Raw genomic sequence first — 19215 nt, 5'->3', positions numbered from 1 at the left:
AACCAGCTCCAGAGTGCTCAGGACCTCAGACTGGGGCGAAGGTTAATCTTCCAACAGGACAATGACCCTAAGCACACAGCCAAGACAAAGTAGGAGTGGCTTCGGGACAAGTTTCTGAATGTCCTTGAGTGGCCCAGCCAGAGTCCGGGTTTGAACCTGAATGAACATCTCTGGAGAGACCCGAAAATAGCTGTTTAGTGACACTCCCCAATCAACCTGACAGAACTTGAGATGATCTGCAGAGAAGAATGGGAGAAACTCCCCAAATCAGGTGTGCAAAGCGTCATACCCAAGAAGAGGCTGTAGTCACTGCCAAAGGTGCTTCAACAAAGTACTGAGTAAAGGATCTGAATACTTATGTAAATGTGATATTTCAGTTTTTCATTTGTAATAAATTAGCAAAAGTTTATATAAACCTGTTTTTGTTTTGTCATTATGGGGTATTGTGTGTAGATTGATGGGGGAAAACGATTTAATTCACTTTTGAACGTAACAAAATGATAATGTAACGTAACAAAATCTGAATGCTTTCTAAATTCACTGTATTATAAAAATCTGCTTAAAGAAAATATGTGCATTTTCCCATTCAGTTGTGTGTTTCCACCAAACGGACTTGGGTGGTGACTTTCAATGTGTTTCCAACACATTTTCAACTAATTTTGTCACAAACTGTTGCGTTGAATAGCAAATGTGCCAACTCTGGTCTTGGCATGTGCAGTCTAGCCAACAACTTGCATACACAGTGCGGGTAGGCTAGTCTACATGATGAGATTATTATGGATAATAGCGAGAATATTTTTGTCAAACTGCAGTCAAGCATTGATCATCATGTCAGCAGAATAAGCCCCTCAATATTTATCAGAATCATCACCATGCACTTTCACCACCCTGTGAAGTTCATCATAACTTACTTCACCATACCCTCACGTGACTCCAAGTTAACTTTGATATGATGGTTATTATATCAATATTTACGCATAAAGGCGCTTCCAGTTCCAAAAAGATCCTACCATGTCGAACAAACAAACTGTATTCATAAAATTGTACCGTGATTTATAAAAAATATATGGCATGACTTTACTCCCATAAAAACTGTGGATGGAAACTTAATGTATGGGATACAATTTTGGGTTTGTACTCACTATGAGGAGGCATTGACCGTGCCCGAATACCCATACATCCATCCTAAATAGTAGCCTTTTGAAGTATAGTTTAAATGCCCAGATGTCATACTAATTTTGGTTAATTTCACACCGAAATCAACCAATACATGGAAACAATGAAAATTGTGCACGATAAATTCTCAGTAAACAAAAATATAATGTTTTATAGTATGTGAATTTTTGAACATCGAGTATGGCTCTTTATTTAGTAGAATTCGATGCACACTTTTCCACAAGGCATTGGAATAGATGGGCGGCAAGTGATAGGCCCTAGTTCCTAGGTAACCTAGGCCCTAGGTTACTTCACTGGGAAGCGAAACTTCTGCAGTGGTGTTCAAATGTTACCTAAGTAGTTTTTGTCCTCCTTAAAATGATCACAATTATTTTATCGTAAGCTACATCTTTGAAATAAGAAGTATTTTTACCCAAAGTCGATTTCTGTTTTCTCATTGAAAACTGTTTCTTGTTGTCTTGGCCTTCGTCGGAGCCTTTAAACAAAATACTGAACATCTTTCGATTTGTGAGTGTGTCGGCACCGGGACTCGGGATGTGGATGCATTATTGATGTCATGTTAGCCATGCCTTTTGATTTGAACATATGGATTGTTATAGTTTTGTAAGCTACCTATTGAATTATTTAATTTATGGATCAAGCCTTAGCAGTCATTCTGATCTTGTTCCCAATGATCAGTGCTTTAGTTTATTATGTTGTTGTACAGTGGTTCTGAATTTCAAATCAAATCAAATCAAATTGTATTTGTCACATACACATGGTTAGCAGATGTTAATGCGAGTGTAGCGAAATGCTTGTGCTTCTAGTTTCGACAATGCAGTGATAACCAACAAGTAATCTAACTAACAATTCCAAAACTACTGTCTTATACACAGTGTAAGGGGATAAGGAATATGTACATAAGGATATATGAATGAGTGATGGTACAGAGCAGCATACAGTAGATGGTATCGAGTACAGTATATACATATGAGATGAGTATGTAGACAAAGTAAACAAAGTGGCATAGTTAAAGTGGCTAGTGACATAAGAATGCAGTCGATGATCTAGAGTACAGTATATACATATGCATATGAGATGAATAATGTAGGGTAAGTAACATTATATAAGGTAGCATTGTTTAAAGTGGCTAGTGATATATTTACATCATTTCCCATCAATTCCCATTATTAAAGTGGCTGGAGTTGGGTCAGTGTCAATGACAGTGTGTTGGCAGCAGCCACTCAGTGTTAGTGGTGGCTGTTTAACAGTCTGATGGCCTTGAGATAGAAGCTGTTTTTCAGTCTCTCGGTCCCAGCTTTGATGCACCTGTACTGACCTCGCCTTCTGGATGATAGCGGGGTGAACAGGCAGTGGTTCGGGTGGTTGATGTCCTTGATGATCTTTATGGCCTTCCTGTAACATCGGGTGGTGTAGGTGTCCTGGAGGGCAGGTAGTTTTCCCCCGGTGATGCGTTGTGCAGACCTCACTACCCTCTGGAGAGCCTTACGGTTGAGGGCGGAGCAGTTGCCGTACCAGGCGGTGATACAGCCCGCCAGGATGCTCTCGATTGTGCATCTGTAGTAATTTGCGATGCTGTCCACGTTTTGCTGCGCAATACCCTTTTGATTTAAACATTTTAATATGTTTTGGTGTGTGTACTAGGCTATTTAATTTAATGTATTTATGTTACAGCACTTTTGTTTCACTAAAAAATACTGTATGTTAAAATGGAACCAAATGATCTGTTTCTATCTTCAGTGCTTTTTAAATAGGATAGATGGTTTATATGGGCTATAGCTCGAATTTGGTAGTCTGCCTATAACCAACTTGAGTAGGCCTATAACTCCATTCCTATTCTATTCCGAGAATAGAGAAATCAATAGAATTGGAAATGAGCTATTTTCAGGCTGGTTAGTGTCTGTTGAATTTGGAAAATCCACCCGCACTCGGCCCCACCCCACCTACTCAGCCAGTCAGGAGCTGTGGCATACTGCATACTTTTTACTAAACAGTACGTTCTAAATATTATGCGACGATAGGTACATAACATGCAGTTTAAGTATGTTGTATGCTAGTATGTGTATTCGGACACAGTAACTGTATTAGTCTTGTCATTGCTTTATCTTTAGCCTTCTTTTTTTCTGTCAGATTGGCTGCAATGGCCTTGCTAGTGTTGCAGAGCGAGGAAGATGCTTTCTGGTGTCTGGTGGCCATTGTCGAGACCATCATGCCTCAGGACTTCTATGGCAAGACTCTAACAGCATCTCAGGTATGTGAAACGATTCCTTTGATAGTTTTTAATGTATGTTTTGCTGAAGTTGCAATGTGGGTGGATATCCATTAATGTACTTGTAATGTACTTTAATGTAAAAAAACCAAAACAACAAAAAACACTCCAATGGAGCAGTTAGTGAAGCATAAAAATTCAAGCATTGGTTCAGGGTTCGATACTGTTACCAAATCTGTCATTTTGGGACATTTGACTTTACATTTTTTATCAGTCACAAGGGTGCCAGTGAAAACAATTTACCTGGTCACGTTAGTTCCGTGATTTTATTTATGATCCATTTTTATGAGAGATGCAGGCGCTATTGTTTGTTTCCCGCCGTTTCAGTTCATTATTATGAGCTAGATGACATTGAATGTTGGCTTCAACTTGGTTTTCCATACAAAGCATTCCACTACAAATAAACCTTTGTCACTTTCTCATTTTAAAAACATGAAACAGTACACTACAGATTTTGGCCCCGATTTTGCTGTTCCAAACAGGTTTTTGAGATCGGAAACAAAATCCCCATGTCGTTGCCTACTCGGGACACACGGCCGTCACCATCGCTTGCCTAGTGTGAGTGCATCAGAGACGCAATCGAAGGCCTACGGATCTCGTCTTAGAGCAGTCCCTGACCTCCCGATACTTGGATCAAAATCTGCAAAGCTCTTTTAGTGTGAGATGTACAACAACAAGTTTTAAAAATGGTGTTGATATAATTTCATTATTCCAATATGTTTTCTTTAATTGAATTCACTTAGTCTATTTTATGAGAATTTGTAAGATTCTTATTTGCATAGAATAGACGGAGACCAGTCTTATCAAAAATAGATAATAGTATTTATTCTCGGAGCGCGCTGCCATGTAACCACGAACAACAGTTTATATACAAAATATGATGTCATTGGTTCTAGAATGAATCTCCTCCTCTCGACCAAGACAAAGCAGGTTTAAAAGTTCATTCCGACCTACTAGCGCACACACGACACATAATATAACTGAATTAACTCTTGACCCCTCACCACTTAGCTGACAGTTCCAGTTAACGGAAAACCTAAGAAAACAGTCTTTATCTGAACATTCCAGTGCTAAGTTGAGTCGGTTCAACCATAGGTTAATTACCCTTTCTGCTTACTTAAAAAAAACACTTCCAATCTTCTTCAAACTGGCTGGAATAGTATTTATTTAATTTGAATTTCCCCCTGTTTCAGGCTCCACAATCCCTCACTTATGAATTCATATTGTTAATCAGATATAACAAAACAGAGCATAAGTTTACTTAGTTACAGTTCTATTTATAATGGGGATATTGTTTAGTAATTTATTCATAAAATTCCTAACAAATGGTGATTAGCAATAGCTTTTGAGAGCTCGCCAGAGAAGAAGCAAGTGAGATGACAATTGTTTTTCATCACCCAGGAGACTCTCAAGCAGGAGCGATGACTACTACTAGTATGCATTTGTACTTGCCTTTAACCCAAGCCAAAGTGTCAAATAGTTGCAGCTCTGATTTGAACAAGCAATGTTATTAAATTCAAAATGTTGGGTAGACATTTCAACTCTATGGCAAGCGTGAATGTCTGACTGAAAACGTTTATAAGCTTGCAGCTTGTTGTAGCTACAGTATGTTAAATCTAATCACTTCATTGTTTTTGCTAGACAGTGTGGTATCGACAATCCTCACGAAGTGAAGAATCTTGTAGTGTGTGACCCCCGTCTGTGCCACATCGTTAAGTGTGCGCACCACTACGTTGGAAAGACAAAAAAAACTACAGGAAAGGTGGTGGTTTAATGTGAGAGGCTCAGCAATTTTGAAAGTTGTTTTAAATTTTTTATTTCACCTTTATTTAACCAGGTAGGCCAGTTGAGAACAAGTTCTCATTTACAACTGCAACCTGCCCAAGATAAAGCAAAGCAGTGTGACTAAAACAACAACACAGAGTTACACATAAACAAACGTACAGTCAATAACACAATAGAAAAATCTATGTACAGTGTGTGCAAATGTAGAAGAGTAGGGAGGAAATGCAATAAATAGCCCATGGACGCGAAATAATTACAATTTAGCATTAACACTAGAGTGATAGATGTGCAGATGATGAAGTGCACGTAGAGATACTGGGGTGCAAAAGAGCAAGAGGATAAGTAACAATATGGGGGTGAGGTAGTTGGGTGTGCTATTTACAGATTGGTATTGTACAGGTACAGTGATCGATAAGGTGCTCTGACAGCTGATGCTTAAAAGTTAGAGAGGGAGATATAAGACTCCAGACTCAGTGATTTTTGCAATTCATTCCAGTCATTGGCAGCAGAGAACTGGAAGGAAAGGCGGCCAAAATAAGTTTTGGCTTTGGGGATGACTAGTGAAATATACCTGCTGGAGCGCGTGCTACAGGTGGTTGCCGCTATGTGACCAGTGAGCTGAGATTATGCTAGGTAAAGCCCCGCCTTGACTTATAGATGACCTGGAGCCAGTGTGTTTGGCGACGAATATGTAGTGAGGTCCAGCAAACGAGAGCATACAGGTCCCATTGGTGGGTCGTATATGGGGCTTTGGTGACAAAACGGATGGCATTGTGATAGACTACATCCAGTTTGCTGAGTAGAACGTTGGAGGCTATTTTGTAAATGACATCACCGAAGTCGAGGATTGGTAGGATAGTCAGTTTTACAAGGGTTTGATTGGCAGCATGAGTGAAGGAGGTTTTGTTTGCGAAATAGGAAGCCGATTCTATATTTAATTTTGGATTGGAGATGCTTAATGTGAGTCTGGAAGGAGAGTTTACCGTCTAACCAGACACCTAGGTATTTGTAGTTGTCCACGTATTCTAAGTCAGAACCGTCCAGAGTAGTGATGCTAGTCGGGCAGGAGGGTGCGGGCAGCGATCGGTTGAAGAGCATGCACTTAGTTTTACTTGCATTTAAAAGCAGTTGGAGGCCACGGAAGGACTGTTATATGGCATTGAAGCTCATTTGGAGGTTTGTTAGCACAGTATCCAAAGAGGGCCAGATGTATACAGAATGGTGTCGTCTGTGAAGAGGTGGATCAGAGAATCACCAGCAGCAAGAGCGACATCATTGATATATACAGAGAAAAGACTCGGCCTGAGAATTAAACCCTGTGGCACCCCCATAGAAACTGCCAGAGGTCCGGACAACAGCCCCTCCGATTTGACACACTGAACTCTGGCTGAAAAGTAGTTGGTGAACCAAGCGAAGCAGTCATTTGAGAAGCCAAGGCTATTGAGTCTGCCGATAAGAATGCAGTGATTGACAGAGTCGAAAGCCTTGGCCAGGTCAATGAAGATGGCTGCACAGTACTGTCTTTTATCGATGGTGGTTATGATATCATTTGGAACCTTGCTGCAAGGGGTGCTGAGATGTTGGCCAGGGTAGGGTTAGCCAGGTGGAAAGCATTGCCAGCCATAGAAAAATGCTAATTGAAATGATCGATTTTCGTAGATTTATCAGGCAGCTGGGAGGAGGTGCTCTTATTTTTCATGGACTTTACAGTGTCCCAAAACTTTTTGGAATTAGTGCTACAGGATGAAAATGTATGTTTTGAAAAAGCTTAGCTTTCCTAACAGAGTGAGTATATTGGTTCCTGAAAATTTGCATATCGCGGGGGCTTTTCTATGTTAATTTAGAACGCCACAGAATGTTTTTGTGCTGGTCAAGGGCAGTCAAGTCTGGGGTGAACGAAGGGCTATATCTGTTCTTAGTTCTACATTTTTGTAATGGCGCACGCTTATTTAAGATGGTGGGGAATGCACTTTGAAAGAGCAACCAGGAATCCTGACGGGATGAGGTCTATATCCTTCCAGGATACCCGGGCCAGGTCGACTAGAAAGGCCTGCTCGCAGAAGTGTTTTAGGAAGCGTTTGACAGTGATGAGGGGTGGTTGTTTGATCGCAGCCCTATTTCGCACACAGAAAATGAGGCAATGATCGCTGAGATCCTGGTTGTAGACAGGTGTATTTAGAGGGCAAGTTGGTTAGGATGATATCTAAGATGATGCCCATGGCTATGGATTTAGGGTTGTACCTAGTAGGTTCCTTGATAATTTGTATGAGATTGAGGGCATCTAGCTTAGATTGTAGGACGGCTGGGGTGTTAAGCATGTTCCAGTTTAGGTCACCTAACAGTACGAACTCTGAAGATAGATGGGGACAATCAATTCACATATGGTGTCCAGGGCACAGCTGGGGGCTGAAGGGGGTCTATAACAAGCGGCAACAGTGACAGACTTTTTTCTGGAAAGGTAGGTTTTAAAACGTAGAAGCTTGAATTGTTTGGGCACAGACCTGGATAGTATGACAGGCTATCTCTGCAGTAAATTGCAACTCCGCCCCCTTTGGCAGTTCTATCTTGTCGGAAAATGTTATAGTTAGGGATGGAAATTTCAGGATTTTTCGTGGCGTTCCTAATCTAGGATTCAGACATGGCTAGGACATCCAGGTTGGCGGAGTGTGCTAAAGCAGTGAATGAAACAAACTTAGGGAGTAGACTCTAATGTTAACATTCATGAAACCAAGGCCAGTCTCCAGGCCTGAACCCAATAGAAAATCTTTGGAGGGAGCTGAAAGTCCGTATTGCCCAGCGACAGCCCCGAAACCCGAAGGATCTGGAGAAGGTCTGTATGGAGGAGTGGGCCAAAATACCTGCTGCAGTGTGTGCAAACCTGGTCAAGAACTACAGGAAACGTATGATCTCTGTAATTGCAAACAAAGGTTTCTGTACCAAATATTAAATTCTGCTTTTCTGATGTATCAAATACTTATGTCATGCAATAAAATATAAATTAATTACTTAAAAATCATACAATGTGTTTTTCTGGATTTTTGTTTTAGATTCCGTCTCTCACAGTTGAAGTGTATCTATGATAAAAATTACAGACCTCTACATGCTTTGTAAGTAGGAAAACCTGCAAAATCGGCAGTGTATCAAATACTTGTTCTCCCCACTGTAGGCGCTACAGGGCCTGGGTTAACCTCTACATCACCAGAGGAACAGAGGAGGATTAGGATAAGGGCTAAAAGCTATAAGAACTGGTCGTCTAGTGCGTTCCGAGCAGAGAGTAAAAGAAGCAGATTTCTGGGTGCGGAAGAATAGATTTAAGGCATAATGTACAGACAAGGGTATGGTAGGATGTGAATACAGTGGAGGTAAACCTAGGCTGAGTGATGATGAGAGAGGTTTTGTCTCTAGAGGCACCATTTAAGCCAGGTGAGGTCACCACATGTGTGAGGGGGTGGAACAAAAGGGCATACTAGCTAAGGCATATTCAGCAGGGCTGGAGGCTCTACAGTGAAATAAGACAATCACTTACCAAAACATTAATAGACAAGGCATATTGCCATTAGGGAGAGGCATGTGTAGCTGAGTGATGATAGTGTCCAGTGAGTAGCTAGGCGAGCTGGAGACACGGCGATTCAAACAGCTAGCAGGCTAGCAGATGGGCCTTTGGGGGACGTTGCAATGGGACAGCCTGTTGAAACCCCTTCAGATGGTTACATCGGCACACCAGTCGTGATGGATCGGCGGGGCTCCGTGTCGGCAGTAAAAGGGTCCAGGCCAATTGGCAAACAGCTATTGTAGCCCAAGAATTGGCTGGTGGACCTCTTCAGCTAGCCGGGAGATAGCCTGGAGTTTGCCTCAAGCTAGCCCTAACTGGTGCTTTCTTTGGGACAGAGACATTAGCCAGGAGTAGCCACTCTGATAGCAGCTAGTTAGCTGTGATGATCCGGTGTAAAGGTTCAGAGCTTGCTGTAGGAATCTGGAGATGTGGTAGAGAAAAAGCAGTGTGATGTGCTCTGGGTTGATATCGCCTGCGCAGACTGGCAGGAATTGCCCGGGCTAAGGCTGGCTGATGTCCGAGTTAATCGTGATGACCGCTAAAAGTGGTTAACTGGCTAGTAGCTAGTAGCTAGTTAGCTGGCTAGCTTCTGATGGGGGTTCCGGTTCTAGTGTAAACAATAGGTTCTAGTGTAAACAACAAGTGTAAACAATAGCAGATCGGTACCACATTGGATGAGGCGAGAAGGTTCAGTCCGTAGACGGAAATATAAAAAATATATACGAAGAAAAGTATATATACATGGGACGGATGGAGACAAGACAAACAGACGTCCTACTGCTATGCCATCTTGGAATCAGTAGTTGTGTAATGTACACCCGGCTTAACTCTTAACTCAACATCTCAAATGTTGAGACTGACTAGCTACACATGGACAGACTTCATTAGTGTGTTTGTGTCGGGGGCATGCTGTCTATTTAGCCAGTTAATGCCCACATTATTCTGTCATATTTTAGAATGTAAAAAATGATGTGAATGTCAATGCATAATGCCATTGGGTAGGCCTATTAAAAAATGCATTATTCTTTTACCACTACCACTGTTTTTGGGTAGATGCAAAGTCAATTAAAAGGTAACTACAAAGTAGCAGAATCATGATTATTTGCATCAATCCAGTGCCCATTTTGTTTTTAAAACTCCATCACAAGTGGGCTACAGAAACACAGAAAACCAAACTGTCTGGCTGGTTCTCACCTGAATTAAAGGGTAACTACATACAATTTTTTTTTTTCCAGACCTAAAAAATGGTCCCCAGATGTAGTTTAAACATTGTGGTGGACTTGGAACATCCAATTTTGTTTCCTATTTTAAAAAGTGTGATTTTGAGAGAGAAAAAGTGAAAATCAGTCCTTCGCTATATTATACAGTATATATATTTTTTGTCATGGTATCTTTTTGGTATCAATAATCTTTATTTTATTTTTTATTCTGCCCTCTAAGGATTTTGCAGAAAAGAACATGGCAAAAAATACATTTTGCACTTTATTTTAACTATTTTCTTTGCTGTTACAGTAAATCTATCCAAATCAATGTAAGAACACAAGGGCATGCTCATTTAAATTATTAGCCTGGTTCTGTATGGAATGCAGTACTACAAAAATATATAGCAAAATTGGTGTGACCAAATAATGTTCTGGTGCCACCAGTGGAAAAAGTTAGTGTAGAACCCTGTGTTGGTTGTTCACCCACTAATAGGGAGCGTAAACTGGGTTTAGACTGTGGTGGGACAGAAAGGTTTGTTTAACCCATCTTGTGTCTTAATCTCAGGTGGAGCAGCGCGTGCTCAAGGACTTCATGGCAGAGAAGATGCCGAGACTAACAGCCCATTTCCACTGTCACGGAGTGGATGTGTCCCTGGTCACCTCCGACTGGTTCCTAGCTGCGTTTGTGGAGAGGCTGACCAGTGACGTCCTGCTCAGAATTTGGGACGCCTTCCTGTACGAGGGCACCAAGGTCAATGGGGCTTGAGGAAGGGGTTAGGGTTTTTAGGCTACAGGTTACAGATGACAGGTTTTGGACATATATTTCAGTGATATTGATGTTTTGATATGTCGATTGTACCATATTAAAGTTACTTTTCATAAAGGTAATTGAGACAAATTCTTCAGAGAGGAATACCATTGCAATAATAGTCGGATGAGAGTGGTTTTTTGGTGTTTTAGACATATTTCCAGAATGGGTCTCTATGGTAGTACTGAGAAATGACAAAAAGTAATTTAAATATACAGGCAACTGCCAAACTAAAGGAAACAAGGACATAAAGTGTCTTAATATGGCATTGGGTCACCACAAGCCATCAGAACCGTTTCAATGTGTCTTGGCAGAGATTCTACAACTGGAACTCTATTTGAGGGATGCGACTCCATTCTTCCACGATAAATTCCATAATTTGGTGTTTCGTTGATAATGGTGAAAAACGCTGTCTCAGGTGCCACTCCAAAATCTCCCATGTGTTTAATTGGGTTGAGATCTGGTGACTGACACACACACACACACACACACACACACACACACACACACACACACACACACACACACACACACACACTTTAAACCCCCTATGCTCCTTTGAGACCCCTCTTTCAAAGTCACTAAGATCTCTTCTAGCTATGGTAGGCAAAATAACGGGCAACTGGGCATTTTTATACATGATGGGATGTTTTAATTGCTTAATTCACTTTGGAACCACACCTGCTTTCAATATACTTTGTATCCCTCATTTACTCAAGTGTTTAGTTTATTTATCAGTAATAAAGGAAGCACTTATATCCAAAAAACAAAAAGGATTATGTAATTCACTGGGGTCAAGCTTCATGACATCCAGGACCTATATACTAGGCAGTGTCAGGGGAAGGCCCCAAAAAATTGTCAATGACTCCAGTCACCCAAATCATAGACTGTTCTCTCTGCTAACGCACAGCAAGCGGTACCGGAGCGACCAAGTCTAGGTCTAAAAGGCTCCTTAACAGCTTCTACCCCCAAGCCATAAGACTGCTGAACAATTAATAAAATGGCCACCCGGGCTATTTACATTGAAACCCCCCTCCTTTGTTTTTACACTGCTGCTACTCACTGTTTATTATCTATGCATAGTCACTTTAAAAAATGACCTTGACTATCCTGTACACATTCACTATTGTCATAGTAGCAAGAAACAATACTACTTAATGGACATAATATTTTATCACATATTTTTACAGGTGATATTTCGCTATGCATTGGCGCTCTTCAAATACACAGAAGAGGACATTCTGAAGATTCATCATAGTGTGGATATCTACCAGTACCTCCGTTTCATCACCAGAACCATCACAGACAGCAGGTAGATATGTTATCCCCTAAGCTCTTCTATAGATCTAATGAAGGACAATCTGATTGATGGCAATTAAACCAACTGCAGTAGTGCAACAATATACAATGTTAATTGCCTTGTGATGACAAATTTATTTGGCAGTCATTTTTCTTTTATTTGTGATCTCAGTAGCTAGGTTACCATCCATTTGGCGGCAGATTTCCGTGCGACTATTCTAAAAATAATATGCACATTTTCCCACCAGAGGTGTGTTTCCATCAAATTGAATTGGTACAGATAAATCTTCTTTGGGATTTTTTTCACTTTTGGATGAATATCGTTCCCAGAGTGAACTGCCTCCTACTCAGTCCCAAATGCTAACATTAGCATATTATTATTAATATTGGATAGAAAACACTCTGACGTTTCTAAAATAGTTTGAATTATGTCTGTGAGTATAACAGAACTCATATGGCAGGCAAAAACCTAAGAAAAAATCCAAACAGGAAGTGGGAAATCTGAGGTTTGTAGTTTTTGAACTCAGCCCCTATCAAATTCACAGTGGGATATGTGTTATTTTGCACTTCCTAAGGCTTCCACTAGATGTCAACTGTCTTTAGAATGTTGTTTCAGGCTTCTTGTGTGAAGGGGGGCCGGATGGAAGCTGTTTGACTAAGAGGTCTGCCAGCAGCCTCGTTCTCAGCATTTCACATGAAAGGTATCTCTTGTTCCATTGCTTTTCTACAGAGAATGGAATTCTCCGGTTGGAACATTATTGAACAGTTATGATAATAACATCCTAAAGATTGATTCTATACTTAGTTTGACAAGTTTCTTCGACCTTTAATATAACTTTTTGAACTTTTCGTCTGACTGGACCTGAACGCGATTTTGGATTTGTTTACCAAACGCCCTAACAAAAGAAGCTATTGGACATAAATGAACATAAATGATGGACATTATCGAACAAAACAAGCATTTATTGTGGAACTACGATTCCTGGGAGTGCATTCTGATGAAGATCATCAAAGGTAAGTGAATATTTATAATGCTATTTATGACTAATGTTGACGACCCAACATGGCGGATATTTCTCTGGCTGGTTTGGGCTCAGAGCGCCGTTCTCAGATTATGCTTTTTCCGTAAAGTTTTTGAAATCTGACACAGCGGTTGCATTAAGGAGAAGTTTATCTAAAGTTCCATGCATAACACTTGAATTTGCATAACACTTGAATTTTCATCAACATTTATAATGAATTCATGTGGCTCTCTGCAATATCACTGCATGTTTTGGAACTACTGAACATAACACGCCAATGTAAAATAAGATTTTTGGATATAAATATGAACTTTATCAAACAAAACATAAATGCTTTACAGCAAAAGATTCACAAACGATTATGTTAGGTCACCACCAACTCACAGAAAAACCCAGCCATTTTTCCAGCCAAAGAGAGGAGTCACAAAAAGCACAAATAGAGAAAATGAATCACTAACCTTTGATGATCTTCATCAGACGACACTCATGTATTGTGTAACATGAAGTCCTATGAGTGTCATCTGATGAAGATCATCAAAGGTTAGTGATTCATTTTCTCTAATTGTGCTTTTTGTGACCCCTCTCTTTGGCTGGAAAAATGGCTGGGTGGGGGGGTGCATAAAATCTAAGGAAGTCTCTAGATTTTGCTCGCCTGAAGTAGAGTATATTGTGATAAATTGCAGGCCACACTACTTGCCTAGAGAGTTCTCAGCTATACTTTTGTGGCTGTTTATTTACCACCACAATCAGATGTGGGCACTAAGACAGCACTCAGTCAGCTGTATAAGGAAATAAGCAAACTGGAAACCACTCACCCAGAGGTGGCGCTCCTAGTGGCAGGAGGTAATGCAGGGAAACTTAAATCAGTTCTACCAAATCTCTATCAACATGTTAAATGTGCAACCAGAGGGAAAAACTTCTAGATCACCTGTACTCCACATACAGAGACCCGTATGAATCTCTCCCTCGCCCTCCATTTGGTAAATTCAACCACAACTCTATCCTCCTGATTCCTGCTTATATGCAAAAATGAAAGCAGGAAGCACCAGTGACTCGGTCTATAAAAAAATTGTCAGAAGAAGCAGATGCTAAACAACAGGACTGTTTTGCTATCACAGACTGGAACATGTTCCGGGATTCTTCTGATGACATTGGGGAATACACCACATCAGTCACTGGCTTTATCAATAAGTGCATTGAGGACGTCGTCCCCAGTGGCTATACGTACATACCCCAACCAGAAGCCATGGATTTACAGGCAACATGGCTGCGGGGCCAGATGGATTACCAGGACGTGTGCTCCGGGCATGTGCTGACCAACTGGCAGGTGTCTTCACTGATGTTTTCAACATGTCCCTGATTGAGTCTGTAATACCAACATGCTTCAAGCAGACCACCATAGTCCCTGTGCCCAAGACCCCAAAGGCAACCTGCCTAAATGACTACAGACCCGTAGCACTCACGTCTGTGGCCATGAAGTGCTTTGAAAGGCTGGTAATGGCTCACATCAACACCATTATCCCAGAAACCCTAGACCCAACCCTAGACCCATTCCAGAGGACAAAGAATGCTGAGTTGCATCCAAAGAACACCATACCTACTGTGAAGCATGGGGGTGGAAACATCATGCTTTGGGGCTGTTTTTCTGCAAAGGGACCAGGACAACTGATCCGTGTAAAGGAAAGAATGAATGGGGCCATGTATCGTGAGATTTTGAGTAAAAACCTCCTTCCATCAGCAAGGGCATTGAAGATGAAACGTGGCTGGGTCTTTCAGCATGACAATGATCCCAAACACACTGCCTGGGCAGCGAAGGAGTGGCTTTGTAAGAAGCATTTCAAGGTCCTGGAGTGGCCTAGCCAGTCTCCAGATCTCAACCCCATAGAAAGTCTTTGGAGGGAGTTGAAAGTCCGTGTTGCCCAGCAACAGCCCCAAAACATCACTGCTCTAGAGGAGATCTGCATGGAGGAATGGGCCAAAATACCAGCAACAGTGTGTGAAAACCTTGTGAAGACTTACAGAAACTTTTGACTTCTGTCATTGCCAACAAAGGGTATATAACAAAGTATTGAGATAAACTTTTGTTATTGACCAAATACTTATTTTCCACCATAATTTGCAAATAAATTCATTAAAAATCCTACAATGTGATTTTCTGGATTTTTTTTCTCATTTTGTCTGTCATAGTTGAAGTGTACCTATGATGAAAATTTACAGGCCTCTCTCATCTTTTTAAGTGTGAGAACTTGCACAATTGGTGGCTGACTAAATACTTTTTTGCCCCACTGTATCTTGCAGTGTCTAGGCTAACTGCTATCTATACACATCCATTCTTTCATTTTTGACAATTATGGTGGCATTAAAACCTCTTATGAAACCCTTCACTCGCCAATCCCTTTAGCGGGATTGATTTGACAACATCCAGTGAAATGGCAGTGCGCCAAATTCAAACTACAGGAATATCAATATTCAACATTCTTGAAAATATATGTGTCATACATCAAAATAAAGCTTAACTTCTTGTTAATCCAGCCGCTGTGTCAGATGTCAAAAAGGCTTTACGGCGAAAACAGATCATGCCAAGACTGTTGACATCTAGTGGAAGCCATAGGAACTGCAACCAGGTTCCTCATAATAGGGCTTTCAATAGAAAACCATTGGGAAACACAATGACCTCAAATTATTTTTTCCCTGGATGGGTTTTGCCTGCCAAATCAGTTTTGTTGTTGTTAAGTTCCTTGGTGTCCCCATCACCAATAAAATATCATGGTCCAAACACAACAAGATAGTCATAAAGAGGGCACGACAACAGCTTTTCTCCTCAGGAGACTGAAACGATTTGGGTTGGGTCCCCAGATCCTCAACGTTCTACAGCTGCACCATTGAGAGCATCCTGACCGGCTGCATCCCTGCCTGGCAACTGCTCGGCATCTGACCGTAAGACGCTAGTGGGTAGTGCGTACGACCCTATTTACTAGGCGGTGTCAAAGGAAGGCCCAAAAAATGGTCAAAGGCTCCAGTCACCCAAGTCAGACTGTTCTCTCTGCTACAGCACGGCAAGCAGTATTGTCTAGGTCCAATAGGCACCTTAACAGCTTCTACCCCCAAGCCATAAGACTGCTGAACAATTAATCAAATGGCCACCCGGACTATTTACATTGACAACCCTGCACTTTGTTTTTACACTGCTGCTACTTCCTGTTTAGTCACTTTTACCACTACCTACATGTACAAATTACCTCAACTGACCTGTACCCCCATACATTGACTCAGTACCGGTACCCTCTGTATATAGACTCATTATTGTTATTTTTTAAACTTTAGTTTATTTAGTAAATATTTTCTTAACTCTATTTTCTTAACTGCATTAAACCTACCAAAACACCTGCCAGTTCCTTGGAGGACTGTAGTGACATTAAGAGTTTAGCTAGCTGTTTAACTCAACATGCACTCCTTGGGAGTAGAATGAGAACAGTACAGTGAAACGATAACCACACACCAGGTTCTATGAAGATGGAAGTTGGATACTTACCACTGCATCATCTGCGGCTGCAAGAGTGCCAAAATGACTACAGTAGCCAGACACTTCCCATTGTTCTCACTACAACAATGGATCCTGCTAAGAATAGAGATGTTCCGTCTGACAACAATTTCGCAGAGGGTATCGACCCTGGGTCCATCTCCTCTCGCTCCAGCAAGAAATCCTGCTCATCTGTGAACTCACATGCAAGTACTGCCACATCAAGAGAGCAAGAGCTGAGGCAGCTAAAGCCAGATTAGCCTACTCCCAAAGATAAATAGATTTCAAAATAGAGAGACGCTGTCTTGAAGTTACACTTATAAAGCAGGAAAAAGAAGCTGAGGTCGCTATAGCCAAGGCTGCTGTCTTGGAGGCAGTGGCAGCAGACCTAGGAGCCGTCAAACATAATAAAGAGACAGAGTACCTTTCCCTCCAAGCCAGTGTTCTCCAAAGAACAGAAGAATATGTTACCCGTTATTCCAAGTCACCTTCAGCAAACTTTCTGAGACAAAGGAAGAAGTTTGCCACACCCTCAACCAGACAGCACACCTCAACCAGTCAACCTAAGCACTGATATGTCCCAGCACCCAGCAACCGAGCCATGAGTCTGTTGCATTTTACCAGAGAACAGCACACCCATCCACAACGGAACATCACCACACCAGAGAGGCTACACACCACAGTACAGCTCTCTCCCCACCAGATCATCACACAGAGTCCATACTACGGATGACCCTAACAGTACTACCACTGATCTTGCCAGGTTTCTCGATGAAAAATCTACTGGTTTCTTCAGGACTTATTATGTTTGATGAACTCCCTGAGCACTTCCACGCCTGGAAGTTCACCAACCTCAACGCAATCAACGGTCTTGAGCTCACAGCAAGTGACGGGATGGACCTTCTTATTAAGTGGCCAGGGAAAGGAACAAATGAGCACACACTCAGGATCAAATCAGTGAACATTAGGAATCCCACACTTGGGATTACAATGACCTGGGAAAGGCTGGAGAAAACATATGGTTCAACAGAGGCCACAGAGAGCTCTCTTACTGAAAGTAGAACACTTTTCCAAGATACTTAAAGATAGTAAAAAGCTTCAAGAGCTCGCTGACATTCTACTTGAGCTGAATGCAGCAAAGCTAGATGGATAACTACCAGGCTTAGCTTACCTTGACACCGCAAAAGGAGTGCAGCCCATTGTGAAGAAGCTGCCCTTCTACCTTCAGGACAAATGGATGTCTCAAGGGTCAAAGTCCAAGAGAGAGTGTGGTGCATCTTTCCCCCTTTCACTTTCTTCAAGGACTTTTGGTCTATCCCGCTCTACAGCCATTCAGAAGAATGAGAAGGTATGTTTCTCCAATTTAAGAACAGCTGTCTCTGTACATAAAATTAATGTGACATCATCAGATGCATCCCTGAAAGCAAACAAGGAAAACCAGTCAGATGGACCAGATAGCCAGTGTCCTCTCCACGACAAGCAACACCTACTGAAGAATTGTAGAGGCTTCAGAACCATGGTTTTAAAAGACCACAATAAGTTCCTCAAGGAGAATCTCATATGTTTCCGCTGCTGTGTATTGACCTCTTATCAGGCAAAGGACTGTGAGGCCCCAGAAAGGCACTTGGCCACCATCCATCCGTCACATCCAAGTGCACTGAAGTATGCGGTGCAGACATAGATGGCAAGTCCAGCCCACTCAAAGATCTGCCTGGTGAGTGTGTATCCCGATGGCCATCTCAAAGAACTGAAGAAGATGTATGCGATCTTGGATGACCAAAGTAACTTGACACTTGCCAGAAAAAAGTTAATTGAAATGTTTAACATTCAGGGAATGACAGCTCCTTATACCTTGAAAACCAGTGCAGGAGTAGCCAAGACAGCTTGGAAAAGGGCCCATGGCTACGTTATGGAGTCTGCAGATGGAAAGACCAGTCTCCCGCTCCCTACTCTGATCAAGTGCATTTAGATTCTGGACAACAGGGCTACATACCATCATTGTCAGTTGAACTCAATAGCTGACAAGATCCTCCCTCCACCATCGACCCAGATGCTGACATTCTGCTCCTATAGGGAAGAGACATCTTGCAGGTCCACAAGGCCATGTGTGCCTCGGCAGTGCTCACAAGCCAACAGATGTTAGTGCTCTGGGCCTTCCGAGTGGCGCAGCGGTCTAAGGCACTACATCACAGTGCTGAGGCATCACTACAAACTGGGGTTCGATCCCAGGCTGTGTCACAGCCGGCCATGACCGTGAGTCCAATAGGGTGGCGCACAATTGGCCCAGTGTCGTTCGGGTTAAGGGGAGAGTTTGGCCTGGGTGCTTTCCTTGGCTCATCGTGCTCTAGCAACTCCTTGTGGTGGGACAGAATCCTGCAAGCTGACTTCAGTTGTGTGTTGTACAGTGTTCCTCTGACACATTGGTGCGGCTGGCTTCTGGGTTAAGCGAGCAGGTATTGTGAAGCAGCATGGCTTGGCGGGTCATGTTTTGGAGAACGCATTGCCTCTTCCGAGCCCGTTGCAGCGATGAGACAAGATCATAACTACCAATTGGATATCATGTTAGAGTGAAGGAGAACTT

At 41.9% G+C, this 19215-nt stretch overlaps 1 protein-coding gene across 1 annotated transcript in view; it reads left to right on the top strand.

Annotated features, from left to right (window-relative positions):
• Positions 1 to 19215, top strand: part of LOC115137209 (TBC1 domain family member 2A-like) — a 50963-nt gene that overhangs the window by 11095 nt on the left and 20653 nt on the right. The window contains exons 10-12 of the mRNA XM_029673374.2: positions 3307 to 3427; positions 10551 to 10736; positions 11984 to 12105. Of these exons, the coding sequence (XP_029529234.1) occupies positions 3307 to 3427; positions 10551 to 10736; positions 11984 to 12105 (429 nt within the window). The remainder of the gene's footprint in view (positions 1 to 3306; positions 3428 to 10550; positions 10737 to 11983; positions 12106 to 19215) is intronic.

Source organism: Oncorhynchus nerka, linkage group LG11 (genome assembly GCF_034236695.1).
Source record: "Oncorhynchus nerka isolate Pitt River linkage group LG11, Oner_Uvic_2.0, whole genome shotgun sequence".
Taxonomy (NCBI): Eukaryota; Metazoa; Chordata; class Actinopteri; order Salmoniformes; family Salmonidae; genus Oncorhynchus; species Oncorhynchus nerka.
Note: the sequence above shows the minus strand (reverse complement) of the source record. Positions and strands in the feature narration are given on the sequence as shown.